Source organism: Cygnus atratus, chromosome 25 (assembly GCF_013377495.2).
Source record: "Cygnus atratus isolate AKBS03 ecotype Queensland, Australia chromosome 25, CAtr_DNAZoo_HiC_assembly, whole genome shotgun sequence".
NCBI lineage: Eukaryota > Metazoa > Chordata > Aves > Anseriformes > Anatidae > Cygnus > Cygnus atratus.
In genome coordinates, this window is record NC_066386.1 from 649,532 (window position 1) to 674,959 (window position 25,428).

Here is a 25,428-nt window from a genome sequence, read left to right on the forward strand (position 1 = left end):
ACTCTCCCTCCCACAAGCAGCTTTTAAAAATGTCCACGTTAAACTGCAGATTCAAATGCTGGTAGTATCAACAGCTGCATTAAGAAAAATGAAATGAAAAATAGTCTGAAGCCCTGCACCTCCTCCGTTTTTCTTGGCTTATTGCTGACAATCTAGGATAAGCAAGGGACTATTCCTCAAAAGCAAAAGTCTCATTTAAGAAGAAACGAGATTCTGATCCTTCATGTGAAAGTAAGACATCGCATGATTAGGGAAGTAGTAAGCAGCCAATTCATTTCAGAGTTGCCCATCAGACTGTTACTACTCTATTAAAAAATTGTTAATGGGTTCCCCTTTTTACTGGAAAGACCAAGAATACAAAAAGGAAGTTTTGGGGAATGTTTGACACCATTTTATTAATCTTCAACTGCAGTGGAAAAATATAACCTTTTACAAGTGCCGTCTTGTGTAAGCTCAAGTCAGTATATATATATTTTATATAAATTTCTTTTTTCCTTTTTTTTGTTTTTGAAGTGCAGCAAGAGACCAATACCACATTAGATTTGATCAAATAAAGAGCACAAAAGGCCAAGCAGTTTCCAAATGGCATTTTATCAGATTTTGTTTGAACATTGAATTTATCCTCATTTTGCAATCCAAAATATTACCTGAAGTTTTATTTTGTTTTTCAACTCTTTGGCACAATTTTTGTGGGTGTTCGGGCTGCTACAGTACAAGTCAGGAGAGATCTTTCCCTTTGCGTTCTCACTGCCAATTCGGAGCACTTAACGCTTATATTTTTGTTTGTAAGCCTGAAATCTTGTTTGACAATTTACTTCTATACCCTCTAATGCAAGAGTTTGCTTTTTTTTTTTTTAATTTTTTTTTCTTTTTTCCCCCATTTCTACATTCACAGTTGAACAATATTAAGGAAGGAAAGGCGCTTTGATGAAACGAGATCATGAAAAGCGTCACTCAGAACGGGAGCTCTGAACATTCGTCAGTGTTTCCCTAAAATAAAAAGCCCTAAAGAGCGACTTTCCTTTTTTTCCTCTTTTCTTTTTTACATCTCTTATGCTGCATCAGTAGACTGAACTTCGGTTAGTTTATGAAATGCAACAGCTAACCCTTTTTTGGGAAAAGATAAACTGCAATGACTTGAAGTTGAGAATGTGGATACCGCCTCATTCACACACACTCACTCTTAGACTGAAAATCCTTCACCCCTCCTTTTATCCCGTGCACCGACAGCATCGCGTGGCCAAGGTTGCTGCGGGCGGCTGGAGGCCCGGGCTCCATCTCTCCCAGCAGCCAGAGCCGACCTCGGGCAGAGCGCGCCCCGGCTGAGCCCTGCTTCCTCTTCCAGACCGGCCGCTCCAGGGACGCCAGCCCGGGTCTGTCGGAAGAGGCTGCCCGTTCCCCAGCAGGAGCCGGTCGTCCCCTCTTCCCGAAGGTGGCCGAGGCCAGGCTGCCGACACAAGTCAGTGCTCAGCTCGCTAACAGCGCCGCTGCTGTTGCTGTGGCGGGATTTTCAATGTGGTGTGTTCCAAGCCTCACTCACTCATCCTCTCATTCCCAAACATTCAGCATCCGTGCACACTCCTCACTTCCGGGTTTTTTCAAAAGATTGGAGATTTCCAGTGGGGGTCTCAGGTGTCATCCCAATGGTAACAGATCTGCAAGCAGAAAGGGCTGGTCAAAAAAGCCACACGCAAAATCCCACGGCCAGGCGATACGAGACACTAGCAGCGAGTGGAAAAAGTCGACTCCACAGAAAGAAAAAAGAAATAACGGGGATATTAACAAAATTCTCAAAGTAGGGTGAGAAAGCTGTAGCAGGCTTATTCTCCCAAATGCAGACACTGTCCTGCCCCTCAACAACCAGCTCCTTTTACAAGGTGCTTCAGGAGGCCTGCGGAGTAAGCAGACTTCAACTCTGCTGCATTTGGAGGACTTCAGGATTGTCCCAGCCTGGCAAGGATGAAGCATTTCACAATGCAAGAAGCCCTCAAGTCTGCACCTGGATTTGTCAAAGTCAAGCAGTTCACTCTGTTTTCCTGTTTGCATTTGTTCTGATATACAAGACCACAGATGGGGCTTGTTTACAGAACAATAAATTAAAAACAACCTTCTACATAGAACAAGGCTTTTGTGTAGCATCTCTTTCAGACTCAGGAGTTCAGCCAATTTCATAATTATGCAACATGAAAAGGAGGTGGGTGTAATCCCTTACCAAGCTTGATTCTTCAGTTTTCTCAGTTCTTTAGTCGCCCAGGTAGCAAGGGTTTTTGTTTTGTTCGTCTTGGATCTTCTTCCTTCAGTTAGCAGTTCATGTATCATGGGTCTAGCTTCTACTAATTTCAGTACATCTTTTCCAAATGCTGTACACAAATCCCTGCAGAAGCAAGAGAGGCTTTGAGGCTGAGTGCCACAAACAGATGTGCCAGTACCGCTCTGATCAGTTCTTGCTAGCTAGAAGAAATCTGACTCACAGCTAATGTCCTTTTTAAAATGCTGCATATGGTCACTAATTTCAGCAGTAGGAGAGCTGAACAGTTTTCTGGAATTGTGACTAACTGGAGACATTCAATCTCCTGTCCAAAGACTGATCTCCCCAATGTTTCCATCAGCTCTCCACCTAAATTCCCCAGAAAAGATTAAGACGCCCTGGCCCGAGATCTTCCATATACAAGCAATTGAGGGTTTGGGTTTTTGGCTTTTAAACCCAGATCACCCTTGAAAAATCCCAGATCTGCATGTTACAATAACTTCAACAACTTTCTCTCATACCTACAGTTTTTTTACCCTGCCAGTTAAGGACCTCACCTGTGTTACCTACTTCACAAGTTCAGCTAAATTTTCGAAGCTCGACTGAAAAAAAATCCCAAACTGACATCAAATGCTTCTGACAGTCACGAAAATGCAGCTTTAAACACTAAGGCTGCTGCACAGAGACTTCTATCTAATGAGCGGGCTGTAAGTTTTCAGACAGGATCGGGATGCTCACCCTATCAGTCCAGCAGCGCACGCCACTACTCCGTCTGTATGATCCTCATCTCCAGCAATATGGTCAATGTAAGACAGAATAAATTCTACTCTGGGCTGCACCAGCATCACATCCGCTGAAAGAGAACAGCTTCATTACAGGGTGAAAGACAGCTCACGTTTAATGGTCTGCCTTTCAGAAGGGCTTCCAGCATACTCCCAGACAGCCAAAATTTGACCCCAAAACCACTCTGATACACGAAGAACAACACGTGCCAGAGGAAGAGCCCTCCGCTGTGGTGTTTCTAAGCCCATTCCCTGCTCGTGGCAGCGAGCATTCCCTCCCACACAGAAGTGAATTAACAAGAATGTGCCTGTGGATGTGACAACTACCGTGAAACAGTTTATCCAAACAGAGCTCTTGCTATTTCCCTGTCATTTCAGCCACAGAAAGACCACACCAGGACAGAGTACTCACGATGCACATTTTCTTGGTCTCCTTTCAATCCTTGAATGATGCCAGTGTAAGCTTCCAGGCAGCCCTCCCGCAACTCATTCAGGTAATCCACCATATCATAGTCAGACTAAAAAGGCAGCAAGAGAGCATGTATCAGTGCCCTTGATAAAGTGTGCACAGCCCTTCCTTGTTTATGATTTTAATGAACTGCAGAGCACACTGTTGGCTTACCTTATCAACCTGTGCTTGGGAAGCCTGCTGGAGGGTATTCAGTACAACATCCAGGTACTTCTTAAATTCTCCTCCAATAGCAAGGGCAATATCACCAAACACTGAAAGAATCTGTGGCTTCACAGACCTATGAACGTTTTCATTCTGAAAGAGATTTCAGCACCATTACATTCAGCTGCACTTTTCTAAGAGGGGAGGAGCTAATAAATTAAGACATTTACTTGAAACATAAATCTTTATCCTCTATAAATTTGGATTCAATTCAAACACTAAGCGACATAGTTGTCAAACACGGGATCTTCAGAGCATGCCTAACACTTCTGCTTCTCCCACCTCCCACTTTTCCTCTCAATGTGCAAGCCAACTGTTACTAACCAGCTAATGAGAAGGTAAACACTCACCCCCAAGTTCTCCAAGAGCAGCTGCATAACCTCGTCACAAAAAGGCAGGATGTTGGATTGCAGGGCTCTGCATAAGTCACCAACCAGGCCCACTGCAGCCAGACAAACCTGCAAATAGAACAGCGAGTCAAACACCCACCCAGTGAGTCAGTCTTCCACACTCTATCTGTACAGCTTCAGCTGATTGAAGCGCTAAGTAGTGGTGAGAGTCTGCAGCCATTGAAGTCACTGACAGGAACGACCCTCGCATAAAGCAGGGGCTCAGCAGCTGCTGTTACCACTTACATAAAGCCCTGAAGAGCTGAACGCACCTAACCAACAGGGGAGGCAAGGGGTCCAGGTGCCAGCAAAGGGACAGGTACTTGTTCTGAACCACCACTACCAAATGCAGAGCCTAAATATCTGCCCCACAGTGAGAACCATGACTTGACCTTCTAATGGAAATTCACAGCCAGTAGCAACCTCTCTCCTCATCAAGGCCAACTAATACGCAGCCACTGAGAAAACCCAGGTGTAAAGCCAATTAAGGCCTTCTGGTGAATTAAGTAGAAGAGTGTCTAAGTTTGCGCATGCAGACAGTAATTACAGAAAAATCTATGGGGCTCCAATTTTTGTTTCATCACCAAAAGCTGTGGTGTTTTACAGACGCACATGCGCTGAACTCAGCACCTGAGAGCAGGTGAGAAATTTAGAGGTTGCAAGCACAGGGCAGCCTGGTTTGACCCACCTGGTACTCTGCGTAGTTCTTCAGTCCGATGCCAAGGAACGGTTTGAAGGCGTCCATGTACTTCAGAAACTCTCCACCTAAGACTGTGCATGGAAAATATTCTTGTCAGAAAAAAATCCCAGCCCACTACGTATATGATGGAACTCACCAAAACCAGAAACTCAACATATTCTACCCCAAACCAGTACCTGTATTTTCCACAGAGGCACAACAAATCAGTTCTCCGCTAGACGTTAGACAAAAATTGAGCACTGGTGAAATACATCCGTCAGGACTAAAATGATTCAGAGCCCAACGTCTCGCAGGCTTTTGAAGATAAACAACCCATTCCACCCCGCGCTAAGAAATGATGCCGGGTGCTCCCTGAACGAGCACGGCAGATGCAGCAGCACGCTTCAGGCAGGGCTCTGCACATTGGGTTCAGTGCAGCAGGAGCACCACTGCCCAGCTCCGCACCAGCTGAAAACGGAGCCTTGTCACACTGCTTTACTGCCACGCAGCTGGAACACCTTCCCTTTGGAAACGGCTGCTCAACCTCTTCACTTCATGGCTGTGCAGTTCGAGCATTCCCCAGTGTGTTTGTGTTTAGGAGATATTAAATATTTGAAGTGAAAGACTTCCTTTATGCTATGTCTGCTCTTCTCCAACTCCCGCCTTCCCCAGGACGCTTGCATTACTAAGGTCGCACGTGCAAACATCTATCCAAAGGGAAAAGGCCTTTGTCTCAAGGGGACAGCTTTCCATTTCTGCTTGCTGCCTAGCTTCAATTCTCCCACTTGACTTGCCCATTCACTTCCCAGCTTCCTCAGACAAACCCAGGAGCAGTCATAAAGCCGTCCTCTGCAGCGGGGCACCTGCCGAGGTCACAGACCTGCTCTCTGAACTGTTGGAAGGGGCTGCTCCAAAAAGCCCAAACTGACGTGTTTACAAGCTGTCCTGCGTTCTTGGAGCAATGGGCACATACTGCTGCTGGAAATAGGTCTGGTCACCTGAAGAGGCCCTGAACAACCCAGTCACAGTTAGAGCCTCAGGAAAAAGAAGGAAGATCCAAAGGAACCTCTTCCTGAGCCATGCTCTCTGAAGACCTGTGTCTGAACCACGTGGGGCTTTTACCCGTGGCAGCAGAGGGCACTGAGGTTACACACAGGCTGCCAGCAGCTCCTCAACTCCCACAGCCACGGACGGAGCATTCGGCAGCGCTGCTCCTGGAGCTCCAGACACCAGCTTCTGAACACGAACCACGAAGCTCCAACTGCCTGCACTGCCACAACCCAAATTTTATTTAACTTCACAAATCCTGACTCGCTCTAACGCTGCTCTTTGCCGGTGTGATTTCTTTTAAATAAGAACAATGACTATAAATCAGCCATTGACAAAACATCCCAAAACAGCAACAGGTCTCAGGCAGCAGGCAAGTATGAATCATTAAGATAACGTTCAGCCGGTGCTGCAGCAGCACGAAGCCAGCAGGTTCCCATTGTGCTCAGCACTGCACAGGGTAGCGCTAGCTCTTTTTCCTGGCAAAATTTGCATTGTAACTACGTTATTAACGGAAAACGAGCTATTCATTCAAGAAACACAGTCTAGCATAATCAGGCAGTCTCAAGGCTTCAGTGACAGATGTGGTGAGCTGTGCGGTCAAAACCGTACCTCAAGCAAGGCAGGAACCAATGCTGTTTTTTTGCCAGATAGTCAAAAAGAGAAGGAAGCGCAGGGGCTCTGCCCCAGTCCCGCTCCCCCCAGCACCCCCAGCTCCGCAGCGCAGCACCGACCTTCCACCAGGGTGCTGACTGCCATCAGGGCGTCCTCCTGCACGCCCCCCGAGCCGGCCGTGCTCTGGAACATCCTCAACAGCGATGCCATCACCACGTCCGAGATTTGCAGCGCGTCCTGGTGCTGAACCTTCCGGAGGACGTTCTAGGCAGGAAAGGGGAAAGAGACTGTAACTGCTTCTGCACGTACTGGGCTGAATTATGCCTCCACATCTGTGCTGCCTCTGAACACTCAGGACCACAGTGGGCTGCTAAAAGCAAGGCTGCTGTTTGAACTTCACCGCTGCAAAAATATGCTTTGTCAGTGTGAGCACAAAGTCCCATTCATTTCGGCTGCACTCCATTTCCCAGCTACAGAACAAGCAGAATTTACCTTTCCTGCTGCATAGGCTGTTCTCCAGGCCTTCCTTTTGTAAGCTGGCATTAAATGTGACCAGCCCAAATTCGGCCCTACAAAAAAAAGCCCTTTTTCCATCACAGCAACGTGACAATCTCTTATTGCCAATTAGAGGCTGCATGGAAGCTTCGCTTCTGCACCAGAGAATTAAACTTCAGAGATAATGCCTGTTAAACTGAGATGCAAGCTTGTCTACTGCTAACTGCAGTCAAACCTCTCCTATCTGGGATAAGCAGAGAATAAATTAACATAGAAACAATGCAAAATGCATTAGTTTACATGAACATGTTCAGCACTGAGGCATCTGAAAAGCAAAACTGACTTCTGAAGAGAGCAGAGGCAGCCCAGCACACCAGGAGAGCAGCCTGGGGAGCACGGCAGCACGTCACAGCGAGCAGGAGGGCTCCCCGGGTAAATACCTGAGCTTCACCTCTGCTCTCCTCCCACTGTACAGCCCTGATCGTCCCTTTCGGTGTACAGACTACAGAACACAATTTTGACTTATCCTTATTTACAATATAATTGCACTTCCTATGAAAAGACTGATCCTTTAACCTGCACAGGAAAATAATTATCTGATGCCTGATTCTTTAAACTGCGTCACTCCAAAGAGACTGAGTTTGACTGTTCAAATAATAGGTCTTGATTTAATGGTTTCTCTCTTCTGCAACAAAATGGCACGCTTTACTAAGTAACACTGAAAAAATCCTCCTGCTAATTTTTACTTAATGGAATTAAGTATCTGCTGCAGCTACTGTAAATACTTAAAGCTCAGATTTTGTGATAACGAAGAAAGCTGTGTCTGCAAATTAAAACTAGCAGCTTAATTCCACGTGTGCTATCTGTACGTACCAGTTTCCAGAAGGGAACAGAGGTGTCCCGAAAGACCTCAGTGACCGAGGTCTCCCCACTAAATCCCACCACTAGGACAGATGGTTTCCATCTACCTTTTATTTGAAAAATTACCCCAAGAATCAGAGAGGACCAAAGTATCAGCTAATGCTACAGTCTTGAATTAGAAGGAGTAAGTCAAAATTTCTCAAACAAAATTGAAGACAATGCCCAGAAGATTTTATAACCTCACTTAAGAGAATGGAAGCTAAAACCCATGGCCAAGAGAGGCAGGTTTTCACCCGCAGGTGAGGAAAAGGCTCAGTCTCCTCAGCTAACAGAAATGAAAGACAAACTCCAGAGAATGGGTAACAAAACAGAACAAAGGAATAAATCTGAGCAGAGAGAGATGCGGAACTCTGCTTTTATTTCAGATTACACGCTACTCAGCTACATCTCCAGGAGAAAATCCTTTCTTCTGTGAGCCGCACAGAGCTGTGCTGATGCTGAATCCACGTCTATTATACAGTTCTAAAGCAGCACCTTGTAACTTTTAATAAGCTGGGCATGACAGCACAGCACCGCTCTTCCTGCAGTGCAAACAGGAAGGCTTCGATATCAAACACCCTGTATCTCAGGTGGATGGTCTGATCAACGTCCAGAACAGTTTTAGAAAAAGAGGTGGCTGTTTTCAGCAGACTTCGTAAGAACAGGCAAGGAACTGAAATGTGCTAGTGCTCCAAGTCACATGGGCTGTTCATTACCAGATGTTTAATTTCAAGGACACTTAGCGCATTTTAATTAGTGCCGTTTTAAATAAGAACACCAGCCACAAGAGGCAGATGAACAAATTAAAGCTGTTATGGAGATTTTTTTTTGCCTGTGCCAACCAGAGCAGTTGTTCAGTCCATAGCCAATATAAGAGCCAATCTGAACATACATACAGTTCTTAACATGCCACATACAAGGTACTTTATTTTAAAAAAAAGTTATTTTCAACTTTGTGAGTTGTACTCTGCTGCAAAGGGTGAAGCCTTCTGAACCCCGCACCACCTCCCACAGGTGGGAACTCCCCATTCAGAGATCAACACCGGAGCTAAGTCTGCATCCCTGGGGGCACAGGGACACCCCTTAAACCACCTCTTCCCGAAACCACAAAGCAGGAAACAGGAACTTACCTGGAGAGTAGCACAGAGAAGAGACTGAAGATCATTGAACTGGATCCTGTCTGAAGTGCTCTGGATATGAGACTGAAAAAGAACAAACCCCATATATAGAACGCCTTCTTCACAGTCCATGAACATCCAGATTTTGACAGCACTACGAGTTGCAGAGAATCAATTTTAAATATTTGTTTCTTCAAAATTTAAGATGAGAGGTGCTGTTTGTAAGCTTAATATATCTACTATCTATAAAAACCAAGGACACGTTATACCATGATATATACAGTCAGCAACAACACTCATTTTTCTATTCCAGACGAAGCCAAACAACAGGGGTTTAAACATCACGTTCACCGACCTCCATCTGCAGAACTTGCTGAAGTCGTTCCATAATGACCAAAGTTGTCTTTTGGACAGCAGGGTAACAGTCCTTGGCACTATTTTTCACTATTTCCATCAGAGCTTCATACGCAGAGCTCCTCAAGTTATTCTGGTGTCCATCAGGCCTGTAACAGAAGGAATGTATTTGCAGCTCCCAGGGCTCAGGCTTGCTTAGAAACAGACTTTTTTTTTTTTTAGTAAATTGGTAACAGCTAAATTTTAGTGTTGTGACAAGCTGAAGCAAATCATATTTCTGTATTCCAAGACTTGAAAGTAAATGAAATTTCTGAAGCCATTTTCGGACCATTTTTTTCATTTACTATTAATGACTTCCAATATCTTCAGTCACAGATTACAAGCCCAGGAGCAGAAAATGCTTCAAACCCACATCTTCCAGTGTGCTGTTACCCTGCCTGGAAAGAAATGGTCTCAAGAGGTGAGAGGCATACATTTTACCTCTCTGACATCCCTCTGAGACATCAGTGAGGGTGTTAAGCTTGAAACAAAGATAGAGATCTATGCTAAGACGGAATTCAGAGCCTTGAGCGAGACACGACACTTCTGGTTGGAAGAGAACGAGACAGGAAGAGAGTTTAGACTTTGAATTGTTCAGACAGGGACACCATTTAAGAAGTTATCCTGCAGCAAAAGTCTTCAACTGAGGATTGAACTGATCCAAGAATTGAACTGCAGAGCTGTCGAGATTCTTTATACAACCTTGAAGGCAGAATACAACTTCATTACCCTTATTTTTGCCTCTGCACAACTGAGAAAATATTTTGCCTTGTCTATATTTCAGCTTCGTTGGGAGAAGGACAGTATCAAGCCTAACTAAGCCCTCAACTCTTCTGGGAGTACCTGGTGCTAACGTAAACAGATTCAACATGGCAGCAACAACCACCGCACAAAACAGTCACAGTAAACTAATTATGTCTTGCTGCGATCCTAACTATTCAATGGCCTTCTAGCCAACCTTTAAGAGTCTTACAAATACTGTACAAAGATCTGCACAGTATTACACTGTAGTCCAAAACTTCAAATGAAATCATGGAATAGGCACTCTTGGGGGAAAGCCCAGGCTTACTAGAAGCAGGTATGGGCAAAACTCTGAGAAATTGTTCTCTATTAACAGTGTTCTTCCTCTGGAAGTGTGTTCTATATTTCACATGAAGTCAAAAAGCCCCATCTAATAAAACATCATTCAGTTTTAAGCTGCAAGAGAAAGACGACCAACAGCCTAAAGTTTTGGTTTACTTAAAAAAAAAAAAAAACACAAACAAGCATCTTTGTAGAGCTTAAGCCAGCTGGGTTAATGTTACCTATCTGTGGTCTCCAGAAGTTTCTGAACTATAAGCTCAAACGAAGAGGATAAGCAGTAGGTTGCTGGTTCTTCCTGATCATCAGCTACATCTGCAGCTTCATAGGCAGCTTCAGCAAGACTAGTGAAGGCCTGAAACACAGAACAACCATTTCTATTAAAGTGAGTTTACTCTTGCAAGTCCAGAAACACATATCCCAACAGTTCTTATGCTAACAAAACAATCAGGTGCAGGATTAACAGTTCCCTCCATGAGCTGGTAACGGTTTAGCGCACTGAACTTTGGTGCAAGAGTGACGAAGGTTTCTAAGACTCGAACGTAAGCATCATCGTGTGAGGCAGTCGCGCTGCCACAGACACATCTGCAGAGTGCTGCTGGTCCCAACGACCGAATAAAGGCAGACTGCCTGAACTACACAGGCTATTAACAGACTCTACCCGCTACCTGGCATTATCATTGCAAGTTAAAATCGTGGTTTAGACAAGGCTGCTCAAATTCCCAACTGCAGAACAGCTGTAACAGCTCTGAGACACGTGGATTAAAAACGTTGAAAGCCTCCTCATTTTCACTTCAATCTAAAGACGCATACTAGTCATCATCTTCGGAAGACAAAAGCCACAGCTACATGGACTTTTGCCAGGATCAGCAGATCAGGGAGAAGCTTCCACGCTGACTAGAAGCCTTCAAATCTCTGCAATACTGACAGAATGAATCTTGTCATTTCTAGAACTTGTTTTGACGTGCAAATACTCATCTCTAGCTGAACTCCTATTTAGCAGCTCTGTTAAAAGGCAGTAAGGGACACATCCTCTTTATAGTGAAAGATCAGATATGCTACGTGGTAGTACACATTCATCAAGACAATACAGCTGAAGTGAGGAAGCCAACCCGAGGGATTGCAGCTCTGTAAGGGAACAAAAAAAATTTCATGCTCCTCAAATTAGTTTTGAAGCCACTTCAGAAGTGGGCTTAGGTAACAGGAAACAAGGTGTCTTGTGTCTCCCTCAAGATTAAGCAGGGAATCCAGCTGCCCCCACGAAAAAAAAAAAATCCTAGCATGCCTCCTCTAAGCACCCATCACACCTGCTATCAAGAACAGCTTCCACAGCATTTTCAAACTTCAGGTAACTTTACACTTAGTTTTAAAGGAGAAAATTGCTAATATTAACTATTTATCTCAAGTCCGTTTAAGAAATAACTTACAGTTAACAGCTGTGCTTGCTGGACGACCACGTCATGAATCATCTCTGAAGCCCATTTAAGTGTGTGAGCACATATGTGTGTGCGTGTGTATATATATATATATAAAATGAGCTGTGCTCCCCTCGCCTTTTTTTTTTTTTTTTAAATAGAAACTCATCACACACCAAACAGCGAAGGGACTGCCTTACCCAACACACATTGGAGGCCACTCGGGGCTCAGCACTCAGGCCCTCAATCAGACACTGCAGCAGTGGAGCGAGGTAAATGTCATTGATGGCAGCTTCGGGAAGCATTTCACAGATCCTGCCCACGGTCCATGCTGTTGTGTCTCGAACCACAACGCTGGGGTCCTTCATTAGTTCTATTAAAGTTGGCATTGCCTAAAACACAATTCCAGCCAAGAGAAAGGTGTGATCATATGCAATATAGGGAAATACAAACTGGCCGCTGTTTCTAATTTTAACGTATTACCTATGGTAATGAGTAAAAGCAGACATCCTTCTGCTTCTCCTCAGAAGAGCAACATGCAAAGCATGTGTCCTCCAAATAAATCCAAGTTTTCTGTTTTACAAGCCTCCAAGAAACACAGATAATCTTACCTGTATAACTAGTGGTTTGAGCTGGTTAGGCTCCGGTCCTTCCAAAATACACCCAAAAGCCATCACAGCTGCATCTCTGTATCGCCAATCTGGATTTTTAATGTGTTCTTTAATAAATGGCAGCACATGAGGAACAATGTCATCTTCGCAGCAGGTCGCCAGGAGCATGAGGCAGACTCCCGCTGCTTTACAGGGGTTCCAGTCATCGTCATCATCATTTTCATCCTAGGAGGAGAAGAGCACCCTGTCAGTCTGGGAAAAAAAATCTCTCTTACCACTCCGAGGCAGTGGCACCCCGCTGGCATTGCTGCGAGTGACACTGCCCTGTGGCCAGGTGTTCATTCAGGTCTGGAAGTGCTAGAGAAACAGCCTGAGTTCCTTGCACCATTGGTACCTTTCCATCTCAGTGTAAGACTCCTAGCTCCTTACTGACAGGCCTACAGCAGCCTCACACATCTTCCAAACTGCTTCTCTCCTCTAGGTGGAGATTTTGTGGTTTTGTTTTTTTTTTGATCCATGCCATTGCCTTGCAGAGTGGCCACTGTACCTAGATGCAGTCAGTTAAATAGCTTCTTCCCCCCAGCTGTTAGCTCAGCCAAGTTCCTTTGAAGCTGTGTACCTGTGATTCTATTATCTGTTTTATCTTCCCTGGCTTAACAATCACTTCAGAACCTCCTGCAATTTAACTCTCCGCACCCAAGCAGACAGCAATACAAGAACAGGGAAACAATTCTCTGGTTTCACTAGGAGCACCAACCACTTTCCCAGTTCATCACAGTAAGTAAATGAACTCCATCCTGTATAGCTTAATTAACAGTTTTATTTTATAATTAGACCTGCTGCAGCAAGTGATTCCATTAATTTTTATTAGACTGTGAAACAGAGTCCAAACAAGTCCCTGTGAAGTGCTTAATAGCTACTAAATAAACATGGACCTCACAGCTGAGCATGTAAAGCTCAGGAATTCCAAAAATTGGATCTCAAATGCTGCTCAGATTCTGCATTGGCTTTAATTTCACAAACATTTCACGAGGAATACAGGTAACTATAAAACCTTTTCAGAAATCATAAATACAGATGTGTCTTAACAGGATTCAGCATAAAAGCGACAGTCCGTGCAGTGTCAAAGTCTCAGCCCTAAAGAACGATGCGTCATTACGTCAGGGTGGTGCACGATGCCTCATCACAGACCAAGGGCTGCTGCTACAGGTGCTCAGGGCAAGCACACGGTTATAAACTGCCCGAGGGGACCTAAAGCACCTTTTGGACCAAGCCTGTCGAGAAGTCAGTTATGCAAGTGAGCGATGACCACTTTCACATGCAGCAGGCATTTTGCAACTCACCTGTTTTGTTAACGTCTGTGTTAGAATTGGGACCAAATACTGTAGCGCTCCCTTAGCGTAAAATTTGCTAGTGTGCTCCGGAGGCCTTCCTTGCTCTGCTGCCTAGAAAGAAGGTTATAAAACGGTTCTCAGTGGCTATATAGGCATGAAGTCTGAGTTATGAACTGCAGTAGATAGAGATTCCCTTCTGCATGCTTTCCACTCCTGCCCAACACAAACTCAGTTACCATAACACACAGGAACCTCAAGGACACTCTGCACCAAGCCCAGTTAAATATTCAATAAGCAAGTTCAATTTGCCATTCCATACATGTATTGTGCCCCTCCTTGCATGGTACAAATATAAATATTTTCAGTTTGCAGTTACGTATAATTAACAAGTGACCCCAAGTAGGAAAAGCAAGAGGTCTTGCTGCATACAGACTAAACCTACATGCTTACTGTCCTTTTGTCCTTGCTATTTTGGGCAGGCAACACAAAACATATATTTAGCTACTTTTAAAGATGGATATGATTCATCTAGAGCCCTTCAAAGTTTAAGTTGTTATTGATCTTTGCAACTAATTTATGCAAACAGCATCTGCATGCAGAACAATACCCCAAATTCATCTCCAGCCCATCCATTGTAAAGGATGATGATTAGTTTCATTGCATACCATAATTTTAAACTTAACTCATGAGTAATATATTATATAGAACGTGATCAGTCTTTCTGCATGTCAGGATAGGACTAAGTTGCCCGTGCCTCTAACAGACCCTAGAAATCCTACGCATCAGCACAGCACAGAGGCTACCAGGCCTGACACACAGCAGGTAATTCGAGAAACACTCTCCCTTCAACATGGAACATATTTCAGCAATTCAAGATGCTAACTTAATGAAGCAACAGCTCAAAGATATTACTAATGGTGGCCTCTGTGCAACCTCAGCTACAAGCTTCACGTTTACCTTGAACGGCAGAATAAATAAGTTGTAGCTGAGCCCCGATTAAGGCAGCTGCCAGCACCCAAGCTAGCAGCTAACAGCTAAGCTGGGTACCACAACACTGCTGATGTCTGCAGCACACCTGATACCCACAGAGCCAACAAGCCTTGTGGGCTTCATGCAGCCCCAGGTCTCAGCTTCTGTATCAGACATGCATCACGCAGCATCAGAGTGGTGCATGGTGTCTCATCACAGACCCAGAACTGTCACACGAGGGGCTCAGGTTGGCTCTCCTACAGCAGCAGAAGTTTTGAAGAACAGGAGGACTTCCAATGTGGTTTAAAAACATTCCCGTACAGATGCTCACAGGCACTTGACATTTTTCAGTGGTCATTTCCAAGCTCACCTCTGATGCCTCTATAGCGAGGTCCATCTCCTCATCGCAGACGTTGGACCAGAACTCTATTCCCTGTAGAGCCACCTCATCTATGTCGCTTTTCATTGCTTCAATAGTTATCTTTAGAAACACAAAAAAAGGAAGGGAAAACAATGTTTTAGCACGTTATTTCTCCTCAAATATGCTCCCCAATTTTGAGCCAAGTAGTAAAAAATTCTAGATTGTCTGAAATTATGTGCCACGTTTGAGTTACTGTTCCTGAAGACAACCTCCTCACGTACGAGTTTGTCAGTCACCAGCACCTGGTAAGGGCTGCAGAGCAAATCAAGCAGCCTGCACTGTCCTAACACTTGGGAGCCTCAAGTCCGAGGCACCCAACGTCGGCTTTATGGATTTTGCTAGGAGAGAAGTAGTCACAGCATGCACTCAGAGACAGAACTACATCCAAAGAAAGAAAAACAAATCAAGACCATAAGAAAACTTTTCCTCTCAGATTAAGAAGACAAGGAAGTACAAGCAGAGATCAATTACATATAAGAAACCTGAGTACTCACAGCAAAAAGAGCAGGACCCATATATGTCTCCATATACTGATAATAAAGGGACATTATCTTCACCAAATTCTGTAAGGCAGCCACTCGTACCTGCCAGAGTACAAAATGGATCAAAGATGTGATATTTCCCTGAGTGCTCTGATCAACAAGCATAGCTGTAGCCTACCACAGGCTAACAACCCAGGCCTTGTACTGATTTAGTTTACTCCATGCCTAATAAGGTCTTTCACCATAAGCAACTTAAATCCTCTTGGTAGTTTACTATTTTTAAGCGTAAAATTCACTGTGTTCGAGAATTTACATGTGCACCAGACTTTTAATAGACTGTTGTTTATTTTATGTAACACTTTCAAATTGTTTATTATGATGCCAGAGATTCTAGTCATCTTCCCAAGAAAGGAAGAGGGGCAGATCAGGGCACTTTTTTTCCACCCACCTTCGCATTGTATCATTTTCACTCACCCTTGTGTCTGGACATTGTGTTGCTTCACAGACTACTTGCATAATAAAGTGCCTTTCAGACTGAAGAAGAAATAAAAGAACATTAGAACTGCATTACAAATGCACTGAAGTCGTTGCAAGCCTTCCTATGGTGAATGTATTTTGGGTCAGAGCTAGTACAAGCACTCAGAGAACACTTCTAAACATCAAGGAATGGTGCAGGTTACTATTCACTGCAGTATTTTGATTAATTTCTTTCTCAAAGCGGAATCCCAATCCACTTTAAAAGATGCTTAGCAAGCTGTCCAAAATAGAAAGATAAGGCAGAACTGAAGATACTACATATTCTGAGACAGCAAAACAAAACAAAAAAAGCTTACTGTTTCATCAGCTACTTCAGCAATTGCTTCAAGAAAACTCAAAACTCAGTCAGGACATAAATTTCTTGGGGCGGTACCTGGATGGCTTTGCATTTTAGTAGGAAGGAACAGACTTAGAGGCCCAGGCTATTTACAGCCCTGAAGCCCAACAGGAACACTCTGCACCTGCATCTCAAATTTTGAAGGACTCCAGCTGATCCCATCAACACCTGCTGAATAGTTGCCTCTGAAAGGTTTTCATTAAAAGACCTTCTAAGCTGAAGGTTCAATATTTCATCTTCTCCATACTCCCCCTGGTAGACATAGAGAACCTACTTTATCCAAAAAAGGGAAATTAAAAAAAACACCCAACAGATGCCACTGTTTTGAAGGCTCTTACAGGCCTTCCTCCCCCAGCCATTTCCAGAGGCAAAGTTAAATCTGGATTGCTGCCACACCACTTGAAAGAAAGTGCTGATCCAAGCTTGGACACTTACAGCGGTATTACAGAGTAGAGTTTGATTAGGAAGCAGAGCATCTAATAGGCTAAACTCTAAGGTCAGTTCAAATTTATCCTAAAAAATTCAATGCTGCCTCCTTTCCACTGACGAACCTCTCTGAAGACTTCCATGGCATTTCTGCACTACAACAAGAACACCCTGGATTTAAGGAAACGAATCCAAGTCTCAGCTGTTGTAGAGTTATGCATCAAAACTCAGCGTGGTGCATGATTTCTCATCATAGACCGTGGATTCAGTCCTTGCATTTTAGGCCAAGAATCGCTACTACTGTCCCCCTTACCTCTTTGTCAAAATTTGCTTTGGTGAATTCCAAAGAGTTCAGGAGTGCATTAGTAGCTGCTAGCTTCACATTGTTGCTGGGCTCTTCCTTTCTCATTCCCTGGATGATAGCTGTCAGGATCTCATTGGATTTGTCCTGAAGTTGCTCTGGGTCCTAGAAGAAGTGTTGATAAAGTTACTTGCCAGCTGAACAACTTTCTCTGTATTTTAAAGTATCATCAAAGTTTGATCCCAAAATCTACAAGCAGAAATTGTTAAGACATTAAGGCCAAGGAGTCTTTTGTTCACTGGGACCACCAGAACACAAATACAGGAGATGCGTGCACCTGCACATCTTCACAGCTTCTGATACAGAAAAGAAGATTGAACTGAGGATGGAGATTCCAGGCATTTAAGTCAAACTCCACTGTTTCAAATTATGGGCCAACAAGCTCCAGGCTACTACTCCAATTAGCAAGTTAAGGATGCTGACTTTTTTCCAGTCCCATTACATTCTGGGCAGAGCTCTATGGCAGCAGTTGTGATTGACGCTGTTATCGGTAAAGCTGTCAGCCTTCTTTAGACATAGGATGAAAACGTACAGCATGGGTCAGCAGCAAGGAGAGCTAGCTGTTCAGCGTTCAAGGCTTCAATATTCAAGTTGTGAACATAGACTGAAGATTAATTTTTCTTCATTGTAAATTGACTACAAGACTTGAGTTAATTGTTATATCCGAATTTATCCAGCTGTAGATTCCCAGACTAGGGGGAACACGTACAGTGTCACGATGCGACTGACACAAGCTTAGTGCAGAGATCTTGGCTACAAAATACCCAATCAGTAAACCAGGGTCTCCAAAAATCCTAAGGCTAACAATAGGTACCACCCAAACAACCAACTAACCTGCACTCGAGTCCAGCAGGATCTCCTAACAGATCGTGCTGGACCTGCAGCCCTCCTGTGAGCTCCTAGATTTCCTGATTTATTTCATTCAGCCTCCGAGAAGCAACCGACCTCCACCCTAAGCCTGTTCCCCTGCACTTTGCTGTCTTTTCATTGTTTTGTGTGGCATCGGTCAGCACAAGCTGTTCGTTCAGCATGCTGACAAGCACGCACCTTTTCAGGTGGCTTTCAAAATCTGACTCCCACTGCTCCTTCCCTATTCCTTACTCCGCCTGTTTCTGTCACTACCTGTCCGTGGTCATCTTTTACTGCTCCTCACCTTGCCCGAGAGCGCCTCCCTCACCCCCTTTTCCCTGTCCTCCACGAGAGGGGCACCTGCTGCAGACACCACGCGCCCCGGAGCTCCCCGCCTGCCCCCGAGGCGGCTGCGATGCCCACGCTGCGTCCTTCTGCCTGCGGGCAGCCTGCCTGGGGCAGCAGCAGTCAGCAAAGGAGAGGCACGGGAATGTCTGCAACCAAACCTGCTCACGAGTAAACCAGTCCCCTGCAGCCTGACAGAAACACCGAACAGAAGATCTCTCGTTCTGCCTCCCCACACTGAAGTTCAACAAGCAATGTGCTGGATCTGCATTCTCAAAGGCATTCAGTGGCACCACACTGCAGCAGCCCATTTTGTTTTTCAGTGGTAGGTGTGGCAGCACGCAGGGGCTTTGCCAGCAGTTCAGAGCAGATACTTGACGACACGTCGTGATACTGCAAACTACGCTCATAAAACCTTGAGACCTTCTGTAGACAGTGTCCCAAAGAGCAAGGTATTCTTGCCTGTGCTCCTTTGTTATCAAAAAAGAGACTCCTCGTGTAAGATGGAGCTAACGCCCAAAGGAACCGAGCGCTCGCTGCTCATCTGAAGCACTTTACCTAACCAGCCACAGGCTGAAGTTTTCTGACAGCACCCCTCCCCACCTCACGACCACAGCAACACAGACTTCAGCCTGCACCTTACGAAAGGTGACCTGGATTTCTGCTGTGAAAGCAGGTCAGCTCTTTCAGACACCATTCCTGCATGTTTACTGCCTGTCATTCTGTTCGCTGAGAGATCCTCGGGACAAGCACGAACAGACAGCCGAGAGGAGGCCGCGCAGCTTACTGGGGAGAGGTGTAACGAACGGAAGCCTGGAAGAGAAGATGTGCTGGGAGAGGTTAGGGCAGCTCGGCACACTTCAAACATACTCACAATATCCTGGCAGATGTATCCGATGGCCTCCAGCGTGGACTCTTTCATGTGCTCTGTGCTGTGCTGGTTTGTTACGTTAGCCACCAACTGGGGAATGAGCTCGGGCCACTGGCTCATGGGGATCTCAGCGCAGGCGATGCCGGCCACGCACTGCGAGGCGGAGCTGGGCCGGTACGTCTCCGTGCCCAGCGTCTGCAGAACCTGCGGGAAGAGATCAGCACAAGCACTCGGGTCAGCACCCAGGGCGATGGGCGCCGCAGCCAGGTCCTCCCCGGGTGCTATTACCACTGCGCCCCTTCCTCAGTAAAGCGGCTCGCTCGCCTCATTTCTCCCTCTGCAAATGGGCCCGTGACCACAGCCAAGTACCGTTTGAGATGAACTTGGCCAGGGCTACCCCTTGCAGGAAGTGTGCTACAGCTGTGCGATCGCACACGCTGCCACCACATCCTCCGCATCCCATGCGCAGCGCCGCACGCCGCCGTGCGCGCCGGTGACTCACCAAACATCCCTCCCCGCTCGCACTACGGAGCGACCTGACAAAAGCTAAGCTAACGTGCTTTAAAATCCTCCCGAAATACTGCTTATGCCAAGATGACCTGAGTATGACTAAAGTATGACTTCATTTCTTTTTGCTTGCAGTCAATCAGAAGAGTAACTTTTTGGTACACCTCAGTAACTGTTAGGGAAACATAAAGGAGGGAGGGGCACGGATTTGTGTCACATTTCTGGTGGCACACCTCGGCCTCCCACAAACCCGCCCAACAAACACCCCATTCCTCATGTTCTTTAGTTTCTCCCAGACTCTACAACTCTTCCCCATCCCCACCCCTGGAGCAAGGGGAAGGCTCCGGGCTGAGAGCACCGGCTGGCACCGAAGACCACACAGCCTCACCACGGGACGAGGACCAGGACCTGCCAACTCCCTACCGCCTAATCAACGCGCACTAATTGGTCACTCAGCTCCTCCACACGGCGGTGGAAGTAACGGCAATCCTCACAGCTGAGGAAAGGGCCAATCGAGGGGAACTGTTAAGGGGAAGCACCGAACGTGACAGCACGATAAGACACAAGGGACTTTGCTTTAGTTTGACATAAATGCAGCAATAAAGCGGCTTTGGTAGCTTTAATACGCGGCAATATGACGGCTCCTGGTGACAGGATAAGCCACGATCCTTTCTCTATCATCAATGTAAATAACAGGCCATGTAATCAGTGACCCAACCTCACGCTGCGAGATACAGACTCAAAGCTGTCTGTTAAGACAAGAACAATTAGCTGAAGTGCAGAGCCAACTTGCATCAACGACATGGAGCGCTGCGCACACCCAGGCACAACTGTGCTCCCGCAGAAGACCTCAGCCACCACATGTGCAGAGCCCGGGGTCCTCAGGCAGATCCCTCACCTGGGCAAAGGTTTAACAATTCCCCATTCCCCATGTGGAACCTGCCTGTTTATGGCTACCTTCCTCTGACACGTAAAATCTGCCAGGCCCTGCGCACACGTGTGTGCTCACACACATGGAGCGCCTCAAAGGTGTTCACGAGGGACTGGAAAACAGTTGAGGAAGCTGCTCAAGCGTAAAAAGAGAAAACAAAACCAACCCAGCTGAAACCACGGAGCGGGGAAGCTGTGCCCACTAGCTCCAGCCATCACACCCGACTGTTCAGACCCCCTCTGTAGAAACATTTCCATGCGACAATGTGAAAGCAGCAGCCTCACACCTCTTTGGTTTTCACCCTAGCGCTTCTTCAGGTTACACAGGCTATAAGCAACGGAGCACCACAGCAAAGCCAAGTTACTGGTCTTGGGAAAGGGAGCAGCCAGCAAGCGGGACACTTAGGGGGGAAAATGATGGAGAAGACATTCATCGTTCATCCCCCCCCCCCCAAGAGAAACCAATGGGCTAAAACCAGAAAACCAGAACAGAACAGAAGGGAGATGCGGGACTCACATAGTTCTTGACCTCTCTGCGGGCATTGGCGTCGATGGCGAGCCACCGCTGCTGGTACTGGGCCTTGATGTCGGGGTCCTTGGAGGTGAGGGAGTTCTTGATCTGCAGCCCGGCCGCCACCCGCGCCACCTGGCTGTTGCCGGGGTTGGCCAGCACTCTGGACAGTTCCACCAGGAAGGTCGGCTGCAAGGAGGAGGAGGAGGAGGAGAGGGAGGAGGAGGGCGCTGAGACCCAGCCCAAGCCCCCAGCACCCCCCGCCCACGAGCCCCCCGCCCGCCCGGGGTTAGGAGCCCAGCTGCTGAGCAGAACCGCTGGGAGGAGGCATGAACAGGCCCCGACTTCGCTGGGTGTCATCGACTCACCCGAGGGACCGCCACCTTCCACACCACGGCCTGCCTAAAGTATTCCTTTAAAGAATGACCCGGGTCTCCAGCCGAGGTTTGTGTCCCCTGGGTGGGTGTCAAACGCGGCAAGGAGCCGCTCGCTGCCTCTCGCTGCCTTGCTTCGAGGCAAGCACCCAACCTGAAGCCTCAGCAGTGAAACCTCTGCGTCCCGCTGGCTGTACGAAGCCTTTGCCTGCTAAGGAAACCTTCTGGGAAAGGCTGGAGACAGCCGCGCAGGTCTCAAAACCACTTCGTGCCAGGCAGGGACGCGGCTTTCCTGAGAACATTTAACAGGCAGCTACACCCAACCCATCGCTAGGTCCGTGTAACGGGGCGTAAGGCACACAGGACGGTTTCAGGGCACCAAAAATAGCTCCTTTTAAAATTTAGCTTAACTTCCAAAAGCCCAACAGAAAAAGAGTAACTCCGCTATCTTGGACTTCATTTTTTGAGTGATCAAGTGCTCCTCCTCACCAAACCGTTGTTGGGCTGTGCAGCGCTCCCAAGGTTTGAAATGCAGAATTGGGAAAGAGAAACACGTGGGGCAACTGCAGCCGGTGAGCGCGAGGCAGGGGAAATGCTCTGGAACGTCAGTGCTCCAGGCAACCCCCCGAGCGCCCCACACCACCACAACGCCTCCCGTCCATCGAAAATGCTCCCGTTTTACATCTGGTTTTGGGATAACGGATTAAAAGTGGGGAGCTGTTCAAAAGACAAGATGAGAGTGCTGCTGCCTTTGAGAAGGAATCTGTCCTAACGCCCCAGGAGCTGAAGGATCCTTGGATTTCCCTCTCAAGTTATTCTCACGAAGCTCTAGGAACAGATCTTGCTAAAAAAGGAAGTCTTTCAGGGCTGAGACCCACAGGAGCCCTTCTGCGGCCGCAAAAGCGCCGGTGAGGAGCCTGGGGGGGGAGTGAGGAGCCCGGAGGGTGGGCAAGGAGCCCCCTGTGTCTCCCCTGCGGGCTGGGCGGGGGCTGCGCAGCGGGCGGGGGGCAGGACAGGGCACGGCGGCCAGGCCCTGAGGGGGGACGTTCAGGCCCGGGGCCCGAAGCACAGAGCCGGGGGTGCCCCGAGGGGCTTCAGGGTGTCCTGGGGCCGCACCACCGGCAGTGCACGGAACGGGGCCTGGAGCCGGTGCTGCCCCACACCCGCGGCTCCCGGTGCCCCCGGGGAACGAGGCCCCGCGGGGCCGAGGCCTGCAGCGCCCAGACCGAGCGGGCCCCGCCGGTGCCGCACGCGCGGTGCCCGCTCCCCCCCCCCCCCCTCCCCCCACCCCACGAGCCCCCCCCCGCCCCCCTCCGCCCCGGTCCCCCCCCCGGTCCCGGCGGGCGGCGATGGCCGCACATGGCCCGGCCGCTCCCCGGCGCGGCGCCGCCATTGGCCGCGGGCAGCGGGGGGGGGGCGCCGCCATTGGCCGGGCGCGGAGCGGGCGCGGGGCGGGGAGGGAGGGGGGGGGGAAGCGGGGCCGCCGCGATGGCGGCGCGGCCTGGCAGGGCCGGGCCGGGCCGGGCGGGGCGGCCCCGGGGGCCCCGCGCTCACCAGGTTCTCGATCGCCGCCTGCTCCAGGAACTTCTGCGCCGCCTCCAGCTCCGAGCGGTCTGCGGGGGGAAGCGGGCGTCACGCGGCGGCCGCACCGGGCCCGGCACGGCCCGGCCCTGCCCGCGGGCGGACACCGCGGGCCCGAGCGGCGGCCCCGGCCCGGCCCGGCCCATCCCGGCCCGCTCCGCTCCGACCCCCCCAGCCCCGGCCCCGTCCCGGCCCCCCCTCCCCCCCGGCCCCGCCGCCGCCGCCGCCGCCGCCCCCGCCCCGCCCGGCCCCGCCGCCGCCACCACCGCCCGAGGCCCCGCGGCCGCCGCCCCGCCGCCGCCGCCCTACCCGGCGACACGGTCTTCTCCAGGATGGTGATGAGCTCCATGGCGGCGGCGTGGCGGCTCCGGCACCGGCGGGACGGGGCAGGGCGGGGCGGGGGCCGGCGGACGGGGAGCGAGAGGGGCCTGCCCCGGGCGGCGGCGGCCGGGGCCGGGGGCTGGGGGAGGGGGGGGGGTCCCGCGCGGGGCCTCGGGGGTCGGCGGGGCGGGGGCGGCGGCGCGGCTCCGGCTGCTGCGGGCGGCGGCGGCGGAGGGAGAAAAGGGCCGCGCGAGCGGGGCGGGCGCGCGCGCGCACACCGAGCGGGGCGGGCGGCGGAGGGATACCAGGCGCTGCCCGCCGCCCCGAGCCGCGCCGCTCATTGGCTGGCGCCCGCCGGCGGCGCGCGTCCCGATTGGTTCGTTCGGGCGAGGGGCCGGCCATTGGCGGGCGGCGGGGAGGACAGGAGGGGGCGGGGCTTCCGGCGGCGCGCGCGCTGATTGGGCGGCGCCGCAGAAGGGCGCCCCGGCGGCGGCAGCGGCGGTGCGGGGGGGGGGGGGGGGGAGGGGGCGGCCACGTGGGGGCCGCGCCGCGGGAGGGGGGGGGCGGTGTGGGGGGGCAGGGCCTGGGGAGGGGGGGACCGGGACCGGGACCGGGACCGGGACCGGGACCGGGACCGGGACCGGGCGGGGCCGCCCCGGGGCCGCCGCTTCCCGGTGCGGGGCGGAAGTGCCGGGCCGGCAGCGCCACGTGCGGGCGGCCCCGGGAGGGGCGGGCTCGGCGCGGAGCCACCGGCCCCGGCCCCGGCATCGCCCACCGCGCCCCGCAGCTCCCAGGGAACTCCCCCAGCAGCTTTTGGGGTGAAATCCGGTGAAATCGGGGCTCTGGCAGCTGCTCAGGGCAGAGCCTGGGGCAGCTCCCGGTCGCCGCGGGGCTCGGCCGGGCACGGGCCTGCCCCAGCCCCGGGGCAGAGCCCCCACACCCAGAGGGGGGCCGGGGGGGGCTGCACCCGTCCGGCCGCGGCAGCGGTGGGGGCCCCAAAACCCGCTGTGCAGTCGGGGTGAGGCTGCGGCCGTGAACTTGGGGCAGACGCCGTGGGGATGTTCCTCACACGTACCCCTCTTACCGTAAATGGCCCCCTCGGTGCTCGCATTGCGGGGCCTCAGGTGCCTCAGAGGAGGCCGTAGCGAGGTGGGGGTCGCTCTGCTCCCCCACGTGCCCGGTGACGGGACGAGGGGAACGGGCTAAAGCTGCGCCAGGGGAGGTTTAGGCTGGGTATTAGGAAGAACTTCTTTACCGAAAGGGTTGTTGGGCATTGGAATGGGCTGCCCAGGGAAGTGGTCGAGGCACCACCCCTGGAGGTGGTTAAAAGACGTTTAGATGTGGAGCTCGGTGATGCGGTTTAGTGGAGGACTGGGTAGTGTTAGGTCAGAGGTTGGACTGGGTGATCTTGGGGGTCTCTTCCAACCTGGATGGTTCTGGGATTCTGTGTCAGCCCCCGCTCCCATGAAGTGCCTGCAGCCACCAGGAGAGAACTGCTGCGACGTGCTGCCCTCGGAACAGCTGCAGGGACGGTGCCGGCACCTCCACGAGTGGCACCACCAGAACTAGGGCCAGGTGGGCAGGTTCCCTCCGGTGCCTTCAGGTTTCACAGAAAATCCTACACCGAGAAACCTCGAGGGACAGGAATGGTCTGTGATGGGTGTGTACCCAGAGCCTGGAGCGCCACGGGAACCTCTGGGGAGCTCCTGCAAATCAAACGGAGCCGAATGGCGCCGGGTGCGGGAGGCCAGTGCAGGCCCCCAGAAGGAGGTGGACACGAAGGTGGCAGCGCGGGGGGACGCCACACGCAGCAGGCGCAGCCCGTCT

At 49.9% G+C, this 25,428-nt stretch overlaps 1 protein-coding gene across 1 annotated transcript; it reads right to left on the minus strand.

Moving 5' to 3' along the window:
* Window positions 1-368: 368 nt before the first annotated feature.
* KPNB1 (karyopherin subunit beta 1) lies at window positions 369-23,706 on the minus strand. The gene is made up of 22 exons (XM_035569883.2): window positions 23,590-23,706; window positions 23,254-23,312; window positions 21,332-21,514; window positions 19,381-19,581; window positions 17,265-17,417; window positions 16,126-16,185; window positions 15,664-15,753; window positions 15,119-15,229; window positions 13,789-13,890; window positions 12,446-12,670; window positions 12,035-12,226; window positions 10,644-10,774; window positions 9,302-9,449; window positions 8,959-9,030; window positions 6,553-6,697; window positions 4,781-4,863; window positions 4,054-4,161; window positions 3,653-3,796; window positions 3,443-3,548; window positions 2,987-3,101; window positions 2,213-2,374; window positions 369-1,655 (listed from the first exon to the last, which is right to left on the minus strand). Coding segments are annotated over exons 1-22 (2,631 nt in total). The 5' UTR covers window positions 23,630-23,706; the 3' UTR covers window positions 369-1,654.
* Window positions 23,707-25,428: the final 1,722 nt, after the last annotated feature.

What these genes read in the sequence shown, in the direction of transcription:
- KPNB1 (XM_035569883.2), bottom strand. Translation starts at nt 23,629, where the DNA reads ATGGAGCTCATCACCATCCTGGAGAAGACCGTGTCGCCGG. An exon ending in TCAAACCACTAGTTATACAG is followed by an intron (nt 12,227 to 12,445) that starts GTAAGATTATCT and finishes ATTGTGTTTTAG; the next exon opens with GCAATGCCAACTTTAATAGA. An exon ending in AGAACTACGCAGAGTACCAG is followed by an intron (nt 4,162 to 4,780) that starts GTGGGTCAAACC and finishes TTCTATTTGCAG; the next exon opens with GTTTGTCTGGCTGCAGTGGG.